Below are 23,409 nucleotides of genomic sequence, written 5' to 3' on the forward strand. Positions count from 1 at the left end.
AATTAATTGCAAATTTGTATACGGAATTCACGACCATTTATTGGTTGTGGGGGGCTGGTGTATCGAATCCAGTCTAATTTTATTTCACAGATCCCTTGATTTTCGTGTGCACTGTTGGAATAGAGATAATACAAATATTGAATTTTAGTCAAACTTTTTTTTTTTAATATCTTTCAATTATCACGAGATTAGTATTTTTATGCTGCTACTCTTGCGTGCATGACATTTCTTCATCTTCTCTTCTATAACAGTACTAGGTTAGACGGTATTTCACGGTAATAATTGTGAAGGAACTCGAGAGCGGATCATTTCTCTGATAACCATTTATTATTTTGAATCCTAATAAATCGAAGTCGTCATGTGAAATCCGGATGACCGATCGCTATTTCAAATCTAAATAATTTTATACAAGGTAGACGTTAAACATTCGGCACGAGATATTTGGGAAAATGGATCTGGTCGACAATTTTTTATTTTATTTTTTGTAATACACTGAAGAAGATCATTTTTAAAATATAATGATCGATCAGTGTTAGATAACAAAATATCCCGATTTGGCACCTAGCTTAGCTAGCCACCTAGTGTCTTTTGGTTCCACACAAGAACGAATTGAAGGGCGCATAAGCACATGGGGTACAAACATAAAGTGAGCATGATCTTCAATTGCAGAGTGTGGAGTGAACACTTTATGCTTTACTTTGCAATATTAATTTGCTTGTGTGCGCTGACATTTTTGAAGCTAAGGTATAGCAATATCTTGGTTCAATGATACATAAAATATGAAAATAATCATGGTCGTTGATTTGGTTTATTGATTTCCTGAAAAATGAGACTAAACCCATGCAGTCGAGAACCGACGGAATTCAATATGCTTGGTTTTGGATTGAGAGATTTAAAGTCGTGAATTTTAAATCTATGTTTTAAAATTTATCAGATTATTTGAACGAATTTATGTTGAATCTACACCTTTATTAATTTATAACGTAGATGTAATAGTAATTGTGATAGATTTGAAATACACTTCACTCATGTGAGTATGATTTCAAATATATATTTTCAGCTCACTCTCAATTTAAATCCCTCCTTCCAAATATAATCATTATAATCAAACGCAGCATGTTATTTTTGAAATCACACTAAGCACTTGTTTGTTATTGAATTATGCCTTGATAAAGTACCATCGCATTTTATATAATAAGAACGAATTTCAATCGGGGCGGACATGTATATCCAACGACGTCACTTGGCTGAGGTATATCAATTTCCGTCAGATGCAGCACTTAGGAAGACACGAACGTGCTGCGCGTGCTTATGAAAAAGCAATATATATAAACATAAAGTTATCAATGCACATAATGAAATGAAAGGAGATTCAATTAATAGAAATGGTTTTGTTATATATGATATCTCCTGGCTGAAACTAAGTCGATTGGCACATATATCGTGATCATCAGAACTTGAGGTATGGTAAATTTTACATGATAAAATCTCACTCTGAACTAGTTTATTAATGTGATGTCTTGGGCCAACGAGAGCGGAGAGTGATTGTCGGTGTCAAGAAGTAGTATGAACAAGGAGCGGTTCTTGACAAGTTTATAGGTAGAGGGGGGAACATGAATCATTAAATGAACAGATATCACAATAGAATGAAAGAGATTACAAGACTGTTTAGGTACGCGAATGTATACTTGAGGAGTAGGCTTAAAAAAATGGGTTAATTGCATATATTATCCTTGTAAAATTATGAGATTGGTAAAACCCTTGTGAAAAAAAATAATATTTCAAAAGTCAAGCAGATGGAAACTCACACATTAAATAAACATGGAATGATGGTTCTCTCACTACGATGTAGTGAAATTTTAGTTCTTGTTCATCAATACATTATATCAATTTTCATTAAAATATAAGAGATTCATATGATCTAACGATGTTGAAATATGAAGAAAACTACTCCCGATAACCGCTACATGGAAGTATAAACTATGATACAATCATTATAGAAATTTTTTTTTCTAAATTTAAATAATACTGGTGGTTATAAATGGTCCAAGATTTGTGCATTTTCGGTCCCCGCAGATTATAACGTCGGACCCTTCACTATTCCTTTCACAAAACTACTTACTTTCACTCAGAAATATGCCTTTTTCACATTATATCACTTTACAAAATGGATTGCAAACAAAAAGAAAAAAAGAGTGTAATTTATCAATATGTTTAAACATGTCACTTATCAATATGTTTAAACATGTTTTTATTGATTATTTATTAATATTAGATTTATTTATTTTTAATTCAAGCTAAAATTAAGCGTATGTAATTGGTTAGACGAAAAATTGCATTTAATTTAATGGATCACTGAATGAATTTCAATCACTAATTAATCACGCATTCATGGTGGGAGGAAATATGTATCTTGTGAATGTAAAGGATCAATTTATGATATCGCACATGACTCATTAATTTGTCAATGACAGTTTTGGGAGAAATTGCGTAATTTATAATGTGCTTGCCAAGAATTTATGACCGCCGGACCCATTAAAATCTATTGACGTCTTGCTTGAATTCTAGATCATACCTTGTCCACAATATATATAAATATTGTTGCAATGTTGAATGGGGTGCACACGAGTCAAGCTCGAGTCATACTACTCGAGTTCGAATCGATTTAAATTTTATAGACTCGAACTTGAATCAAACTCGATCGAGTACTCAATTTTAAGTTTGAGATTGACTCCTGAAAATATCAAACTCTTGTTGAAAACTCAAAAGTATTTGTATCATAATAGAGATTGATCTCGAACTTGAAAAAAAATTAGGATTTGTATTGTCAAAATTTACGATAAATTATTTATCCTCTAAAAAAATAATATATATTCAAGAAGCACACGAGTTACTCGAATCGAAACAATTAAAACTAAACTCGACTGAAGATTCGAGCTACTCGAGCTCGATCAAAACAAGCTTGGGTCGAATTTTGACCGAACTATTCACGATTAACTTGACTCGTTTGCACTCGTAATGCTAATAGAGATTGCTTAGAGCTGCTTCTACTCCGATAACTTTGTTAGCTAGGCATGGAAAGGATGACATTCATTAATTTTAATAGAACAATAGAGTAATAAAATACTAAAGGCATGATCAGAATTCAGACCCATATCGGTTAATTAGTCCTATCACCATTGCTTAACCATCTGATCCATCGCCTTCTCCTACCTCCACAACCATGGACGTCCTGTCCGCCTACTCACCAAAGATCGAGTTGTTCGCATCCTAAAGAAATCAGACATTTTTTTACTTTTTCGTGTAAGTTTTTTAGTTGTAATAATCGATTAAGTCCACTGCAATTTTAGTTCGGCCTACGGTACAAGGTTGTCTGCTTGATAGGTGCATCCGATATTGTTGACTGTTGATCGCATGTCCTGCATGTCATTTATAAACATCGGTACAGCCGATCGAATTTTCTGTAGTGTGGATTCAGGCCCATTCAACATGGGAGGCCCCCTTTGTGAGAATTAATTCTGCTTGAGAGATAATTACAATAAAACAATTTTGCCACTTTAAGGGAGTTGGGACCCAAATGACTCTCTCACACGAGTGTTTTAATGATACCACGTGGGTAGTGTCCCAAGTGTTAATATAGAGAAATGTACGTTTTTGGTCCCGTAATTTGTTCATTTTTTTAAATTTTAGGCTCGTTATGAGTCAATTTGTTGTTTTAGTACATTAATTTGCATTTTTTTCTAATTCGGTCCTTTTATTTCCTCAAAAATGAAATTGGCCATCGGAAATTGCTTAACTGACGCCTGTGTATGCTGAGTTAAAATTAATGTGAATTTTATTTTTGGTAAGAAATTAGTGTATGTAGATTTTTTTTTTTAATTCTTCATAAGCAAATAAAAAAAAATAAAGTCCATTGAGAAGATGCAGATTTCAAGCTTTAGTTTCTAAAATGTGAATATTTTTAATATATATATATTAAATTTATTTTTAAGATCACGTGAATTTTGGATTTTATATTTTATTTTATTTTCTTAAGTGAATTTTTTATTTAAAAAAAAAAACCATATAGTATATTTTATCACCAAAAACTAAAATCTCTAAATTTATTTTCCAACTCAACGTTCTCGTCCGTCTCATAATTAACAATTTATGTGGTCAATTTCAATTTCGGAAAAAAAGGTCGAAATTGAAAAAAATTCCAAGTTGATGTATTAAGATTGCAAATTGACTCATAACAAGACTAAAAATAGGAAAAAATGTAAGTTATAAGACAAAAAAAAATATAATTTTCTCAAAAAAAAATTGTGGCTAATGATCCGATCCATTTCTCTGGTCACAAGGGTGAGTCTCCAAGACTCGTGCAGTCTTAAGTCTAAATCTCACTAACTGTACATGATACCTTCGTAAGACTCTGTGTCATGAATGACCCGAAATATCAAATGGATTCCCAAATCCGAGTGAATCTGCAGATGGATTCTTCTGGAGCGGAGCAGGTGCAAGCCCATGCTCTACTCTCCGGGCAGTTATAGTCCCGGACTCTTGTATAAAATCTCCCGGGAGGCATTCTACCCGGACACCTCGATAACAGTGCCGCATTCTAGTGGTTCAGAAGATAAGATCTTGTCTCGAGAAGCGCACCTGACATAATCCTATTGATGTGACTTGATGGAAAAGTAGAGTGACGTGACAGGAAATAGCAATTAGGCACTGAAAACAAGGTACCTACTACATTTTCTCCTATAAATAGCAGGTATGTAATTCATTTGAAGGACTTTGGCTTCCTCATCTTCTCTAGTGCTGGAGAATGATTCATTCACCAATACATGTTAATGCACATATTTACACCAGTAGCCTTTACTTTTATCTAAGCTACTTTGGTTATCATCTTCACCTGCTGACTTAAGCATCGGAGTGGCCACGCCAGACACCCCCCGACGCCCATTCACGAGTTACTTTCTTGTTTGCAGGTGTTAATCTCAGCCATTATCTTCACTCAAAATTCTCAAACACTATAAATTGTGGGTTTGATCCATCGGAGCTCCTTACCCGACTCACTCATTTCAGAGGGATCACATCAGTACAAGATGTTTACTTAAGTAGTGTTTATAAAAATTTATTTTTAGTATTTTAAGTTTTTAGTCTATAAAATTCTTAAAAATTATACGTAGAAATTGAAAATCAGTTGAAATAAACTCAAACAAATACTAATTTAATTATGTTAAATTTAAGTAAACCCGTGACTCCGTTGTATAAAACATATGTGGCCCCCTTGGATAAACACTCGAGGTTTTACTCATGCGTTAACTAACGAATCCGTTTTATATCTCTCGAGATGACAAAAGAGACATTTGTTTTGTCAAAATATAATTGGTCGTAAAATATTTATATTTTTTAAAAAAACCTAAGATGCAAATACAAGATTTAGGTCTCAATTTCATGTCACATCGGATTTTATTTATTTTTGGATAACGTCACATCGGATTTTTTTAATATTAACTTATAGCCTAAAGTTTTAGTTAAGGATGAAATCAATTAACTTAATGTCTGCACGATTAACTTAATGGTCAAAACATATAATATCCGAGGTTCATTATGGACTCAAATCACGTTGAATGTATGATTGGTTTCTTTCCATGTTGGATTGAAATTCATTTAAAATTGATCAAACGTATAATTATTGGGATTGTACATATAAATATTAGCTCGCTTGCCTAACTCCTATTTTTTATGCCAGCTAGAAAAAATAAAAAAGATCGGCCATCAACCAATGATATTTTCTGATGATTTTTTTTGAGTATGTCTCTTGTGAGACGGTCTCACGAATTTTTATCTGTGAGACAGGTCAACCCTACCGATATTCACAATAAAAAGTAATATTCTTAGCATAAATAGTAATACTTTTTTATGGATGACCTAAATAAGAGATTCGTCTCACAAAATAAAAGCCGTGAGACCGTCTCACACAAGTTTTTACCTTTTTTTTTTTGTTAAAGTTCCTAGTTGACCGATATTTTGAAATCAAATGATTTGAAATTCATTATCTGAATCCATTATATTTGTTTGGATATTTTTAATATATATGTGTTTAAAATCAATTATTTTTTTATTTTACAATCGTTTATAAATCTAAATAATAGACGAATGAAGTCATTTAAAATTCATGTATGCAACTCCAAATCACCTTGTCTAAACCCCACTTTTAGGGAAACAGATGGGGAAATTAGGGAATTTCTTGCCACCAATATATTTATGTGATGTGGTTCCATTTGTCGAGACTCCTCCGATGACTTTCGGCCTTACTATTAGTGGAGAAATAACACATCCAACGACCCATATTTTCGCTGCTCTATTTGAACAATTATTTTACGTGTAAGAGCCATAATTTAGACCAAATCCCGTTCACATGTTTTGTTTGTACTAGTGGAAGTGGACAAGGGTTGATTCAATCAACCGAGTTAACACTTATCAGTCTGTCGTGGACTCGACTAATTTTTTGAGCGATGATAAAACTCGACTCGAGCACTGAAACTTGATTTATATATATACATTTTGATGTTTAAACTAGGGGTGGGAAAAAATACCGAAATACCGAAAAATCGTATCGAAAAAATACCGAACTTACCGAAAATTTCGGTCGTTATCGGTAAGGAATATTTTTTTACCGAAAATAATTTTTTTTATTATTATTTTTTAAATTTAAGTTCGGTATTTCGGTATACCGACAATTTTTTCGGTATACCGACAAAATTTTCGGTGTCGGTACGATACCGGTATGAACTTTTTTCATACGGAAAATTCGGTATACCGAATGTGCGGTATACCGAATTTCCGATATCGGTACCGATATTTTCGGTACGGTATACGGTACCGTAATTCGGTACGGTATATCGTACGGTACCACCTCTAGTTTAAACTCGACAAAATGAAATGAAGGGTGTCTCTAATTGAGAATTATTGCCAATAATTATACTTAACAAAGTCTAATTTAATTATAGGAGCATTGAATTGGCATCTAAGTCAATGCCAAATATTGAAAGTTGTTTTGACAATTTCTTTCTTCCCTCTAACCCCACCATCTCCAGGTCTGAAATTCCAATCACAGCCAATTTTCTGGTTCCAGTTGGACTTTCGTTGCAACCACAACCCAGATCTCCCTCAACGCACGTGTTCCCACCTTCCAAATGTTATATGACCATGTCACGGGAGTTGCATATCACGCGCCAAATATCGCCTCGACACATTGTCGCTAAACCAAGAGATTTTCGTACACTCCCTAAATACTCTCACTTCATCTTCTCCGAAAGCAAATCCCTTTTTCTCCCATACACAACAGACCCATCGATGGAAAACTCGATGAAAATCCAAGAAACACAAAACCCATCTCTAATTCCTTCTCCAAGGACTCATGGCACCAACAGCCCGACCAGCAATGGCTTCCACGCCAGATCCGAACCTAATAATCCGTACCCTACCACCTTCGTCCAAGCCGACACCTCCTCCTTCAAACAAGTGGTTCAAATTCTGACTGGGTCGGCTGAGACTACCCGGATGGCCTCCAGACCCGACCCGGTGAGAAGCTCGATCCCACCAATCAGGACAGGTCCAAGGAAAGATAAGCTCTACGAGCGCAGAAACAGCCTCAAAAACTTGAAGATCAACCCGTTGGGCCCAGGTCTGCTCAACGGTAGACCCGGATTCTTATCCGGATACTCGGTTTCGCCTCGAAACGGAACCCCTGAAATCCTGTCACCCAGTATTCTCGACTTTCCGTCGTTGGTCCTCAGCCCGGTTACCCCTCTGATACCCGACCCGTTTAACAGGGGAACTGGTGCCAACAACTGTGGTAGTAGCTTGAATATGGAGGCAGAGGATAAAGCGATAAAAGAAAAGGGATTTTATATGCACCCTTCGCCTGTGAATACCCCGAGGGACTCGGAGCCCCGACTTCTGCCTTTGTTTCCTGTAACCTCACATCCCAACGGAGTTGGTTCTTGAGTCGGTCTCATTTTCCTTTTTATTTTATTTTTAATTTATGATCTTGGAATGGATGAGTGAGTAGTCAACTCGTGTGGCATTTCACCAATGTTTTTGTAACATGAAATTTGGTATTAGAAAAAAGATGAGGAAAATATGCCATCTTTGCTTCTCTGTCATTCTTGTTTTTTTGAAATTCCTTTGGTTCGAAATGAAATATTGCAATTTAAAGTGCCAAGTTCTTACAAAAATGCGTGTTCTCCACGTATATTTTTGTTTTAACATTTATTCAATAATAGTTTGATCCCTAAAAAATAAAAAATAAAAGTTTTGAGAAGTGGACACGAGGAAACGGAGTGGAAAAGGGGGGACAATTAACGAGTGGATTGGCCAATGGGAGTGGAAGAGTAAAAGAAGGAAAGGCAGCAGGGAATCTTGACTTTCATGTTTGTAACTTTGTATTATCCGATAGATTATGCTAGTTAGTTGAAGGACGGGCACGTCGGGCTATAGGTGATTGATTGTGTTATCAGTATCCCCTTCATCTTTCTTATTCTCTGTTTGTTTTGGGATTCCAGGAAATATGAATATTAAAATGAAAATATCAAATATGTCAAGAAACAGATCTAAATATTAATATGCTTATATTAATAATAATGTAATTTATAGTAATGAAATCGACAAGGTAAAATAATAAGGCCCAGACTCTCTGCATGAAGTGCATTGTGTTCTGTGGTCACTCAACAATCTCCGATATCTTAAAATCAAGAACAAACATTGAGAGGATGCTTGAAATTGTTTCAACGGAACTCCTCCGCATGCTTGAATCAGAACAAAACGTCTAAAACTTTTGGGTGATTTGACATTAAATATGTATGTAGTCTCTTTTTTCCTTCCGGTTTCTAAGTTGGGTGATTGGCATTAAATTAAGTAAATGGAGTAACTGTTAAAATGTCTCCTAAGATACTTTGATATTGTCGCCACTGTTATGAATGTCGGCGTACACAACGGCTAGCATTTTAATGGAGTGGGAGCCATGACCAACAAATTGCAACAAAATGATCAATTGGAACCTAAATTAGTCGTCCTTCCAATTTTGGTTGGTGGTCGTCGCACTTTTGAATTTGCCATTATAAAATATAAATACCTTTCTTCCTAATTCCATTCCACATATTTAAAAGACCGAAAATAGTAGTTTATCATCAAAGAAATGGTCAATTTTATACAATACTTGGTAAAAATTCTCCGTAGAAAAATATCTATTAACTCATCGTGTTTTCAAATTGTCAGCACATACATCACGGTATTTTTAAATCTTGAGCATACACACATTTTTGTCTATACATTTTTTAGAGGTTATGTATGCTAAAAATATGAAAACACGGGAAATTAATAGCTATGAAGGTTAATTACATACAATATTCCTGAGAAATATCGGGAAATCTTGATCGGAGAGAAAGCAAAGTGTCATAATTTTTTCAGGTTGCGTTTGGATTGATATATTTGGTTTTAGATTTGTAAGAGTATTTCAAATCAAATAATTTGAAATCCAAAATTTTGAAATAATTAGGTTGATTAGTGGATTTGAAATTAAAACATAAAAATGTATTTAGCTAACATAATGTATTTAAGATATTTCATTATAATTTTGAACCAAATGAATACAATAAATTTGAAATGTGGATTTGATTTTTAGAGATGAAGGTGAAAATTTTGGTCTCCTTCTGGGATTGAAAAGGGTGCGTAGAAATGGACCAGATAAATCCCAAATCTCTTAAAAAATAATATTGTTGAAAAATATATTTAAAATGTGAGTATTGAATATTTGAATGTTGAATATTTGAATGTTGAAAATAAGAGTTGTAAATATTGAAAATTAGTATGTGATGATGTAGGTAATGATGTATTTTATTTTTGGATTATTTGTAAAGATTTCCTATAAATAGATCTCTCATTTGTGAAGAAAATCACAATTGAGTAGAGAGAAAAATATTATAAAGTGTGTAGTTTGGTAAATTTTGAGAGTTTGAGATTTTTACTTTTTACCATAAATTTTTACTTTTTCACAACACGTTATCAGCACGAAGCTCTAAAAGTCCTACATACTTTTCCAAGCTCCAAACAGAAGAAAAAGGTAACAAAAATAATTATATTTATTTTACTGTTATTTATTTATTGCGTATTTATTTAATATACAATATAATGTTATTATTAGAAATAATAAAAATAAATTTTTCATAAACTTGTTATAAATCCTGGGAGGATGTTAAGACGACATCCCACACTCCCGGTAAGGGATACGACAAGTATAAAAGCCTATAAGGTTTTTAAACAAAATAAATTATGACACTCATTATAATATTATGATATGATATACATAATTATTTAAACATGTCTAATATTATATATATCATATTATTATCATAAAATTATACAAATACATACCTTTATTTTTTTTTGTACTCCAACGGTCATAAATGGTAAACAACGGCTATTTTTTGCCCTATAAATATGATCTCACAAACACATTCCATCACTCCAACTTTCTCTTCTTCTCTAAAAATTATTCATCATCAAATTTTTCGAAGAAAAAAGAAGATGGCTTTCTCAAGGTTATTTTTAATTATTTTGGTTATAATACTCACGAGTCTTTTATTTATCGGAGAATATCCTCCTCGTGTGTTTTCTTTATTTTTACAAATACTTGTACTTGTTGTTTATCCGTTACTTTGTATTGCAATAATTATTAACTAATAAAATGCATCGTAATTTTTTAGTACCACCATGTCAAATTTAACAAAGCTCGAATTTGTTGCGCTCGACATCACGGGAAAGAATTATATGCCATGGACTCTAGATGTAGAAATGCATCTTGAGTCATTGGGTCTAAGCAAGACCATTAAAGAAAATGGCATATGCACGTCACAAGAAAAGGCAAAAGCCATGATATTTTTGCGTCGACATCTCGACGATGGATTGAAATGTGAATATCTGACTGAAAAAAATCCCATGGCTTTGTGGAAGGGATTAAAAGAAAGATTCGAACATATAAGAGAAGTTATACTTCCGACCGCCCGGGATGAATGGAATACATTGAGATTCCAAGACTTTAAAAAAGTCAGTGATTACAATTCGGCGATGTATAGAATAATCTCACAATTAAAATTTTGTGGACATGAGGTCACAGAATCTGAGATGCTTGAAAAAACATTTTCCACGTTTCATGCATCAAATATTACTCTACAGCAACAATATAGAGTACATGGATTCGCGAGATATTCTGAACTCATCGCATGTCTTCTTGTGGCGGAAAAAAACAACGAGCTATTAATGAGAAATCATCAGTCCCGACCCACTGGATCAACAGCATTTCCAGAAGTAAATGCTGTAAGTAAAAATGAATTTAAACCTGGAAACCAAAATCAAATTCAAAGACAAGGTTTTGGTCGAGGTCGAGGTCGAGGTCGTGGACGTGGACGTGGACGTGGACGTGGAATTGGCCGTGGTCGTGGTCAAGGCCGTGGTTTTGAAAATAATCGAGATAGTTATTTTTATAACTCATCTCAAAAGAACGTCCCAAACCATCCACAGAAAAGGCATCATGAGAATACAAGTGTTAATGAGAAGCACTCAAAAAGATATGAAAGTTCTTGTTACAGATGTGGTACTCCAGGACATTGGTCCAAAGTTTGTCGAGCCCCTGAGCACCTTTGTAAACTTTATAAAGAATCATTAAAGGGGAAAGAAAAGGAGACCAACTTCACTGAACGCAGTGACCGTTTGAGTGATTCAACTCATTTTGATGCTGGTGATTTTATGAATGATTTCTCTGGAAATGATCAATATGTTGGTGGGATAGAAATGAACAATATTGATGCTGCAGATTTTCTCAACGATTTCTCTGAAAATGAACAATATAATGGTAGAATATAAATGTACAATAATCTATTTTTCATGTATTCATAGAATAATGTTTTATTGTATAATTATGATTTATGTTATATTTAAATATATATTGCAAGTAATTTATTTCATTGCATATTTTTTTTGAAGTTCAAATTTGAAAAATGCTATGAGCAAAGCTGAAGTTTGCATACCCGATAGTGGTACAACGCACACTATCCTCCGAGATAAAAGATATTTCTTGGAACTAAAACCAACAAAAACAACGGTGAATACAATATCAGGTCCTGTAGACTTGATTAAAGGATGTGGTAAAGCACAATTTTTGTTACCTAATGGTACAAAATTTTTAATCAATGATGCTTTATATTCACCACAATCGAAAAGAAATTTGTTGAGTTTTAATGATATATATTCCCATGGGTATGATACTCAAACAATGAATGAAGGGAATGAGAAATATATGTGTCTTATCACATATAAATCAGGAAAGAAATATGTGATTGAAAAACTACCAATGCTCCCTACTGGATTGCATTATACACATATAAGTCCCGTTGAATCAAACATGGTAGTTGATAATTCTTCGATATTAACCAATTGGCATGATCGATTGGGACATCCTGGTTCAACAATGATGCGAAGAATTATAGAAAATACACATGGTCATCCACTAAAAGACCTGAAGATCTTTCAGAATAATAAGTTTCAATGTAAAGCATGTTCTCTTGGAAAACTTATTATAAGACCATCACCAGTCAAAATCCAAACTGAATCACCAATGTTTCTTGAACGTATTCAGGGTGATATTTGTGGACCAATCCATCCACCATGTGGACCATTCAGATACTTTATGGTATTGATTGATGCCTCCAGCAGATGGTCACATGTATGTTTATTATCAACTCGAAATATTGCATTTGCAAGATTACTTGCTCAAATAATAAAATTGAGGAATCAATTTCCCGATTATACAATCAAGAAAATTAGACTTGATAATGCTGGTGAATTTACTTCCCAAACTTTCAATGATTATTGTATGTCTATGGGAATCATTGTTGAGCATCATGTTGCTCATGTACATACACAGAATGGATTGGCTGAATCATTGATTAAACGTCTGCAAATGATTGCTAGACCAATGATTATGAAAACAAAGCTCCCTATTTCTATATGGGGACATGCAATTTTACACGCTGCTTCATTAATTCGCATCAGACCAAGTGCATATCATAAATACTCCTCATTGCAGCTTGCATTTGGTAAAGAACCAGACATTTCTCATCTGAGAATTTTTGGATGTATGGTGTATGTGCCTATTGCACCACCGCAACGAAAGAAAATGGGACCTCAAAGAAAGGTTGGAATTTATATCGGTTATGATAGTCCATCAATCATTCGATATATTGAACCTCAGACAGGCGACGTGTTCACAGCACGTTTTGCTGATTGTCATTTTAATGAGGAAATATTCCCAATGTTAGGGGGAGAACAGAAACATACCGAAAAAAAAATTACATGGTATGTATCATCATTGTTACATCTGGATCCAAGAACAAAACAATGTGAAAAAGATGTACAACAAATTGTACACTTGCAAAGAATAGCAAATCAAATACCAGATGCATTTGCAGACACAAAAAGGGGTAACTAAATCATATATACATGCTGCAAATGCCCCTGCTCGAATTGAAATTCCAAAGAAACAAATGGAAGATACTCATGATGTCATTAAACGCCTGAAGCGTGGAAGGCCAGTCGGTTCCAAGGATAAAAATCCTCGAAAAAGAAAATTCATAGAGAAACACGATGATCACAAAATAAAGAATGACGTTTCTGAAGAAACACATGATGATCACAAAATAGAGAATGGTGTTCCTGAAGAAACACATGATGATGAAAATGTTCTGTCAGAACCACAAACTGACGAGAATCATGAAATCTCTATCAATTATATTAATACTGGAAAAATATGGAACCGAAAAGATATAGATGAAATTGATGATATATTTTCTTATAATGTGGCAATCGACATCATAAATGATAACGAAGATCATGAACCAAAATCTTTTGGTGAATGTAAAAATCGGCAGGATTGGATAAAATGGAAAGATGCCATCCAGGTTGAATTAAATTCGCTAAATAAACGTAATGTTTTTGGACCTATAGTCCTTACACCTGAAGGTGTAAAACCTGTTGGATACAAATGGGTTTTTATTCGAAAGCGAAATGAGAAAAATGAAATAGTAAGATATAAAGCTCGACTTGTTGCACAAGGTTTTTCTCAAAGGCCTGGAATTGATTATGAAGAAACGTATTCTCCTGTGATGGATGCAATTACGTTTCGGTATTTGATTAGCTTGGCGGTATCTGAAAATTTAGAAATGCGTCTTATGGATGTTGTTACAGCTTACTTATATGGATCACTTGATAGTAATATATATATGAAAATCCCTGAAGGATTTAAGATGCCTGAAGCACAAAGTTCAAAACCCAGGGAATGTTATTCTGTAAAATTACAAAGATCATTATATGGGTTAAAGCAATCAGGTCGAATGTGGTATAATCGACTAAGTGATCACTTGATGAAAAAGGGATATGTAAATAATTCAATATGCCCTTGTGTTTTCATTAAGAAAACAACATCCGGATGCGTAATTATTGCTGTATATGTTGATGATTTAAACATCATTGGAACGAATAAAGAAATTCAAGAAGTTGTGTCATACTTGAAGGAAGAATTTGAAATGAAGGATCTTGGAAAAACCAAGTATTGTCTGGGTTTACAAATTGAACAAAAAGAATGTGGAATGTTTGTTCACCAGACAAATTATACAGAAAAGATCCTTAAACGTTTTAATATGGATAAAGCAAATCCTTTAAGTACTCCAATGGTTGTTAGATCATTAAACATAGAAAATGATCCATTCCGTCCATGTGAAGATGATGAAGATATTCTTGGTCCAGAAGTACCATATCTAAGTGCCATCGGTGCCCTTATGTACCTTACAAATTGTACAAGGCCTGATATATCTTTTGCCGTGAATCTGTTGGCAAGATTTAGCACATATCCAACAAAGAGACACTGGAACGGAATTAAACATATATTCCGTTATCTACGAGGAACGACAGACTTGGGACTTTTGTATTCAAAAGATGCTAATCCAAGTATAATTGGTTATGCTGATGCTGGATACTTATCTGATCCACACAAGGCACGTTCCCAAACTGGATATGTATTTACTCGTGGAGGCACTGCAATATCTTGGCGTTCTCAGAAACAAACGCTCGTAACAACTTCATCAAATCATGCCGAGATTATTGCACTACATGAAGCAAGTCGTGAATGTGTGTGGTTAAAATCAATGACCCAACATATCCAAATTTCATGCGGATTATCATCTGATGAGAAGCCTGTGATACTATATGAAGATAATGCTGCATGTGTTGCTCAAATGAAAGAAGGATACATAAAAAGCGACAGAACTAAACATATTCCTCCTAAGTTCTTCGCATTCACTAAGGAGCTAGAGAAGAATAAATATATTGATGTTCGTCACATTCAATCAAGTGAAAACTCATCAGATCTCTTCACAAAGGCACTTCCTACGTCAATATTCAGAAAGCACATATATAATATTGGGATGCGCAATCTACGAAATTTGTGAAGAATTGTTCGTGTCAACATGAGGGGGAGTTTACGTGACTGCACTCTTTTTCCCTTACTATGGTTTTTATCCCAATGGGTTTTTCCTAGTAAGGTTTTTAACGAGGCAGTATAAAAACACGTAATGAAGACAATCATTATGATCATCATCACAAGGGGGAGTGTTGAAAAATATATTTAAAATGTGAGTATTGAATATTTGAATGTTGAATATTTGAATGTTGAAAATAAGAGTTGTAAATATTGAAAATTAGTATGTGATGATGTAGGTAATGATGTATTTTATTTTTGGATTATTTGTAAAGATTTCCTATAAATAGATCTCTCATTTGTGAAGAAAATCACAATTGAGTAGAGAGAAAAATATTATAAAGTGTGTAATTTGGTAAATTTTGAGAGTTTGAGATTTTTACTTTTTACCATAAATTTTTACTTTTTCACAACAAATATAACATTTATTTGATCCAAAAAGTTAATAAAATAAACTAAAAAACACACAGTTTGAAAAAAGATAGAAAAATGTGGCAATAATTTTTATCACAAAGCAAATAGTCAATTATACTACATCGTCCTATGACCAATCAAATTATAAATGTAAACGTCCAAATAAAGTTTTGAAAATTTCATAAAAACCAGCAAAACCATTTTTAAATTTTAAATTGAAATAAAAAAATACAAACTTATAATTTATAAAGAATAAAAATACTTTGATACACGAACTATTGATAAATTGATATATTTATTATTGTACATGATTTAATTAATACACGATCCAACTAAAAAAGTGTATTAAATTCAATTAGATATACATCTTTATTTTCAAAATTATTTATTGATTGATTTATTTTTTTAAAAAAAGAGTATACTTGTTTTTAAAATATTATATTATGATAAATAAGTATTATTGTCTTTATATTAAAGCATTAAAATTATATAAATATATCTAAACAAATAGATTATATATTCAAATATAATATATTTTAAACATATTTATATATATATATAATAAAATAATATTAATTTTCTTTCAAAACAACTTTAATCATTATTTTAGTTTTTTGAAATCTGGTATTGATCCGTTAAGAATTCGAAAAAATGTTCCAATGAAAATTATAAATAATGGAGAAAAAGCAAAACTTGTGATGTCTCTGACTTCTCATCATTCATGCTTAATATAAATTAAATGCTGAATAATGTGAAATTTTATTTTTTATTTTTTTGTAAAAACACGTATGATTGTAATGTATCATGCATTAAATTCAATTTATTCAACGCATCCAAATGCCTCAAAAATCTCATGACTCAAAACTTGTATAACATCTCTTTGAACAAAAGAATGCTAAAATTTGGCTATCACACGGTTCTCATATGGGAACGTCAAAATTTCTTTATGCATGCAAAATTTGAAACCATAAGATAGTCAGTCCTAAAATTAATGTATTAAAACATGAATTCAAATAAAATGTACATAACTTAACCAGAATACATAAACATCGTCACTACAAAAAAAACGCCCAACGACAACGCAGCTACGACAACGGTTTTTTTGAAAAACCGTTGTCGTATAGTTTTTAACAACGGTTTTAGTGAAAATCGTTGTCGTAGCAACGTTTTTTTTACAAAACCGTTGTCTTTTAGAGGGTCAAAGACAACGGTTTTTAGAAAACCGTTGTCTTTTAGGGTGTCAACGACAACGGTTTTCTAAAAACCGTTGTCTTTCAGCGTTTTTTTAGGGCAAATGACAACGGTTCTATGAACTGTTGTTTTTTGACGTGTTTTTTTGGACAATCAACAACGTTTTTTGAAAACCGTTATCGATTAGCGTGTTTTTTTGACAAACGACAACAGTTTTAAAAAATCGTTGTCTATTAGCTTGTTTTTTTAGACAATCGACAACGGTTTTTTAAAACCGTTGTCGATTGGCGTGGTTTTTGGACAAACAACAACGGTTTTGGAAACTGTTGTCATATTTAGCGACAGATGTTCATAATCCGTAGCTAAATTTAGCGACATATTATTTATTACCGTCGCTAAATTCAAATTAGCGACGGTTTTAGTTTAAAGAAACGATTGCATGTTCAAAATTAGCGACTTTTTCAAAACCCCGTCGCTACACTTAGCAACAGTGTGGTACTAACCGTCGCTCGGTTTTTATCCAAACCGTCGCATAATCAAAACATGCGACGTTTTTTAAAAACCGCCGCTACATTTAGCGACGAGTTTTATAAAACCGTCGCAACCTTTGGCGACGCATTTATGACAACCGTAGCTAATTTAAAATTAGCGACGGTTTAACAAAATACCGCGCAAACTCTCTATAAATATCTCCATTTTCGGTCCATTTTCCTCCACAACACTTAGAATTTTTTCTCTTTTACACAATTTTCTCACTTCACACAACACTTAAAATTTTTCTCTCTTACATAATTTTATCACTTCACACAACACTTAAAATTTTTCTCACTACTTCATAACACATAAAATTTTCTCACTACTACTTCATAACACTTAAAATTTATCTCTCTTTCACGATTTTACTACTTCACAACATTTAAAATTTTTCTCTCTTACACGATTTTAGTTTCGATTGTTAGTTTCTTTTATATTTATTAAGTTATTAAAAGAATTTTTTTTATTTTTCGAAACAACTTAGCGACGGAAAGCATGAATAAAAACCGTCGCTAAAGTTAGCAACGATTGCTTTATGCTGACCGTCGCTCATTTTAGCGGCGGTATAATAAACCGTCGGTAAGTAGCGACAGTTGAAACAAAACCGTCGCTAATTTAAGTAGCGACGGTTTTCAAAAACCGTCGCAAATTCCACCTACCACAGCGGGTAAAAATCGTTGCCGTTGAGCGGACTTTCAACAACACCCTCAGTTACAACAGTTTTAAAAAGGCTACGACAACGGATTTTATCCGTTGTCAGATGCCGTTTTTGTTGTAGTGCATTGACATATTGGGCATAAGGTTTTGGACAACCATGTCATGCAATCCTCTCGCCCCCTCGACTGCTCAGCCCCATGACCATCATTTAAATCATTAACTTCTTTTTTCTAACATGCACCGTCCAAGCATAGTGTGTACCAAAGACTCAAGCATGTTCAAATACTAACGAGTGCATAATAAAATCATATGACATACGTAGGACGTGATCATAACTTAAAAGTTTAGTATTCTTAGCTTTGTGATGAATATAATGTCAATGTGGTAACTACCATCATAGCACGTAAATAGTTGGCAACCTAGGTATATTATTTGATACAACCCTTACTAGCCGAAGCCAATATGTATACCGTACCGTCCATTCTTGTTGGGAAAGGTCTCACTGAAGCTCTTCCAGGGAGATCAGTCTTGCACTGTCACCACAAGTACATATAAACATCATAATAATGTTTTCAGGCTCATAAACACCCATACTTGAAAATTATTCATGTCATTTACATGAAAAATAAACATTTCCCGTGAATTTCATAAACATCGCCATCAGATTTTCATACTTAAAAATAACTTTCATGAAAATAAATACTTAGATTGTCATGCATTACGTATAGTTAGTGATCCACGTAAGTCATTATCTACGTTCTCGACGACGATTTCATGCATACAAGACCACATTTGACCCTCACATGCATACTATAGGACAAAACTTGACCAAAAAGAAATGTAAAAAATCCGCCATACCCACGCGGGGGAAAGGAAGGGTTTCCTCGCGTGCCCGTGTGGGCCTCTTTCGTGTTAGCCACGCACACAAAACTTGATATCCCCATGAAATAGACCTCAAATATGCATCAAAACACCTTTCTACAAATTTATCCCCACGATTTTGACTCCAAAAACACATCAAAATACCCGTTGGAATTCACAAACAATGATTTTCAATACTTACGCTGAAATAGACCTCAAATACACATCAAAACACTCCTTTTCAAATCATATTCAAGAATTTTGACCTCAAAACACATCAAAACCCTTATTCTAAATAAAAAAAATCAGATTTTAACTTTCAAACCATAGACTCAAATCCATGCTTCTAAATCTTCGAGAACGACTTAAGCTTCACATGTACGCATCATCATATGCTTTTCTTTCAAAAATATTGAGATTCATCGCAAGAAAGCATCACATAGTTAGAAGACACACACCAATATCTCTTGGATAATACCCGAGAACACGACTCTAGCCTCCTTAACCAAGAACGACACAATATTATAACTAAACTTTGAGACAGCTAGAATTCTTCGAAACCCTAAGGGAATGGGGGATGGAACGACGTCTCCGAGGGTTTCTTTCCAGTTTTTTATTTTTTTTATTTTATCTAAGAATAAGTATGTGAGCCCAATAATGACATAATAAAATAATCAAAACATTTTTCATACTTTAAACTTAAAAATAAAATCCTAAATATTATTTTTATAAAACTCATGCATAAACTTTTCTAAATATAAAAATCCATAAATATGACTCGTTGGATAGTCTCGATTCTTTTCGTTACCGGAATTATACTCATACCTGATGATAATCAAAACTAACTTTTTGCTAAAAAATCATGCTTTAAACATTTAAACTCAAGATATTCATAATAAACAAATAAAAACTTGAAATATTTTAAATCATATGACAAGTAATAAAATATTTAATAAGTGTTCACTTATGTTTTTTGGGTGTTACAATTCTCCCGGAAAAAAATCTAGGTTATTGAACTATTATCACAACGACACGTGTATCTCACTCAATTTTCTGATCTGCATGCTTCCAATGTTCTGGAGTTTCTGTATTTGGTTTGTACTTTTCTAATAAGCTTCATAGTTTTTCAATATGTAATTTTATTTAAATATATATAAAAATATTTATTTATTTTATAATTTAATAAAAATAATAATCTTGAAAAATGACATGTATATTTAGTTGAATTTGATAACAATTTCAGACTTGATAGTAATTTAGGGGAAGCATAAATTTGATATTTAGTTATATTATGTATCAATTAATTTATTAATAAATAAATTTGTTAATAAATATTATTAATTATTTATTAATAATAATTTTGTTAATAAATATTATTTAAATATTTTCAAACTTATAAATTTAAATATTTTGGATTATTATATGATATCTTGAAAGGGTTCTTGGACCCAGCAGGGAAAGAAGGACTAAAACAGGTTCAGTCAAGAGTTAGTCCCAGGAAGACAAGAGAAGATCGGGTGGAAGTCCTCTCTGTTATAAAGAGAGTACCCTATTTAAGCCACTCAAGACATGCATCAACTCGGGAAATCTAGCATACCACTATCAACTTGCATAATCCCGGGCTCATGACCTCAATAGAGCAACACAAGAACACTAAGTTGATTGATCATGTACCCTATTCACCGATAATCACGGGGCATATTCCCCTTCACGTTCTCAAATCATGATAAAGCCAAGACGTGGATCGTTATCATTTACCTGAGCATCTCGGAGCAATCATCGATTCTGGTGCCCTATAAATACCTCCACCATAGGTAAAATCAAGGAGGATACATTTCATTCGTACAAGTACTCTCTATATTCACTTAAAAACCTTCTTTCTTTTGCGTTAATAATTGACAAGCTTGAGCATCAGAGTGATGACGCCAGAAACATTTCGGTGTGAACACTAATATTTCTTTTTTTCAAATGTGCAAATCATCATGTCCGGGTTCATCCTACCCGGTCATCAGTATTCACATGGAAAAAGCATATCTCTGCCTTATAAATTGTCCATCCAACTCATTCAATTTTTTTATAAAATTTTTTATATGTTTTTATAATAATAAATGTATGTTTGGACAATTATTCTATAAAAAACATTTTTATAGTTTAAAATAATACATTTTGATTTCCATCATTTCTAGAAACATCAAAAAACACATCTCAATTTTCTTTAAAAAGTTATATTTGGAGGACATTTGTTTCAAATATTTTTCAAAAACATTTTACAAAAATCTTATCCAAACATATACATTAAGTTTTTAACTTATAAAACACTAAAAACGTTTTAAAGTATTTATCCCAATTGAGCTTAGGTCTCGTGTGCAACGATGTAATAGATATATATTCGTGAGACGAACCGATCTAGTTCATACATGTAGTTTCACTACAATTGACATACATTACATAATATACTTTTGACTATAAAAATTAATTTATGTTCCTGTTATATAGTCCAATTTGTTTTTCACACATAGAAAGAATTTTATTGAGAAAACAAATTATACAGACAAATTTCTTAATATAATGTAATTTAATAACATCTAGAAAACATATTGAATACAATTACGAACATTAAATAACAATATATTATTAAATTTTTTATTAAATGTGTAAAAAAATTATATATTTGAGATGGACGAAACCAGAAATATGAGTATTATTTTTTACTAAATTAAAATACATTATATAAAGTTTTTTCATTATATAAACTACAAAAATAATACATTGTAATAAAAATAATATTTTAAACATTGATCACATATCGCATAAATATTTATGTGGGAAAGAAGCGACAGATTTGAGTTTGACTAGTTAACGGTTTCCAAGCACCAAACTACACGTGGCAGGTTGCTATCACAGCTGTACGATTTCCGCATCGCCACCTTTCTTTAATTTTACCGAAATAAAATAGTCAGATTATTCATTTGCAAGGCTACATTCTGAGGTTTCAATCTATTTCATCACTGATTCCACAATACGAAAGATATGGCAGCCATGTTTACAGTGAAAAACACGCTCATCGGCCTTTCAAAGTCTCTGTCTCACAGCAATCCTTCGTTTCCGCTTCGCCCTAAAGTCTCTACAGTTTGCTTCGCTTCTAATTCACAGGTAAACTTAATGCATTAGTCGATATCAATTCATATTTGTGATGTTTAAATTCAATAATGGGTGATTTCAGTCACGACATGCTCCCAACGATGGCGGCAGGAGAGAGTACAGTCAGTACAGTGCGGACGAGGCTGTGCAAGAACCAGGAAATTCCATAAACGAAACAGTGGACAAAACAAAGGAAAAAACAGGCGAAATGAAGGAAAATGTAAAGGGGCACGCGGAGGCCATGAAGAACAAGACTAGTGATTCGGCGGCTAAGGTGGCAGGGAAGACGAGAGAAGCTAAAGGCTGAGCGGCGGAATCTGTGGATGATTTGAAGGAGAAGGCGAAAGATAAATCCGAGGATATGAAGGAGAAGAGCAAGGAGGAACTAGGTTCTATGGGTGACAAAACTAAAGAGTACGCGCAGGAGGCGAAAGAGAAGACAAAGGATGCTGCCGGGACCGCGGGGGAGAAAACAAAAGGTGCGATGGAGTCGGTGGCGGACACAGCCCAGAGTCTAGGCAAGAAGGCGAAGCAAACTGTTGAGGGAGCCTGGGGAGCGGCGAAAGACACAACTCAGAAGATTAAGGAGACGGTGGTGGGGAAATCTGGTGAAGTTGACGTGGAAGAACATGCCAAGAAGCCGGCGAGAGAGGCTAAGGAAAAGGACGACGGCCCAAAGTTGTAAATGTTGTTTTGGCTCTCGAACTTTGGAATTTCATTTCAATTGTTGAATAAAAGAATTAGCATTTTGATACACTGACATGTTAATTCATGTTGGAGACAGGTAGCAGTATTCAGAAAGTTGTGCATGAAATTTCAATCAAGTACTTGAGGAATTAACATATTCAACTGAAAACCCGCAATTTACACATTTTTTAGGCAAATTTTATATTCACTCCCTTGTTATGCTGGCATTAATTGAAGCCAACAATTATGGCTTGGCAATGATCATCATTTATGATTTTAAGTACAAGAACTTGGAAGATAGGGGATAATAACATTTTTATTTTATTTTTTTATCGTTTCAATTCCAAAAT

General features: G+C 33.4%; 1 protein-coding gene and 1 long non-coding RNA gene across 2 annotated transcripts; both read left to right on the plus strand.

Annotated features, from left to right (window-relative positions):
• Positions 1–6,973: 6,973 nt before the first annotated feature.
• Positions 6,974–8,147, plus strand: LOC142523371 (VQ motif-containing protein 4-like). Its single transcript, XM_075627147.1, has one exon. The coding sequence runs from the start codon at positions 7,021–7,023 to the stop codon at positions 7,993–7,995; it is 975 nt and encodes a 324-aa protein (XP_075483262.1). The 5' UTR covers positions 6,974–7,020; the 3' UTR covers positions 7,996–8,147.
• A 14,014-nt stretch (positions 8,148–22,161) lies between these two features.
• Positions 22,162–22,962, plus strand: LOC142522771 (uncharacterized). Its single transcript, XR_012814524.1, has 2 exons — positions 22,162–22,384; positions 22,455–22,962. It is a non-coding gene; the product is annotated as an uncharacterized LOC142522771 (long non-coding RNA).
• The last annotated feature ends 447 nt before the right edge of the window (positions 22,963–23,409 follow it).

Source organism: Primulina tabacum, chromosome 13 (genome assembly GCF_025594145.1).
Source record: "Primulina tabacum isolate GXHZ01 chromosome 13, ASM2559414v2, whole genome shotgun sequence".
Classification (NCBI taxonomy): Eukaryota; Viridiplantae; Streptophyta; class Magnoliopsida; order Lamiales; family Gesneriaceae; genus Primulina; species Primulina tabacum.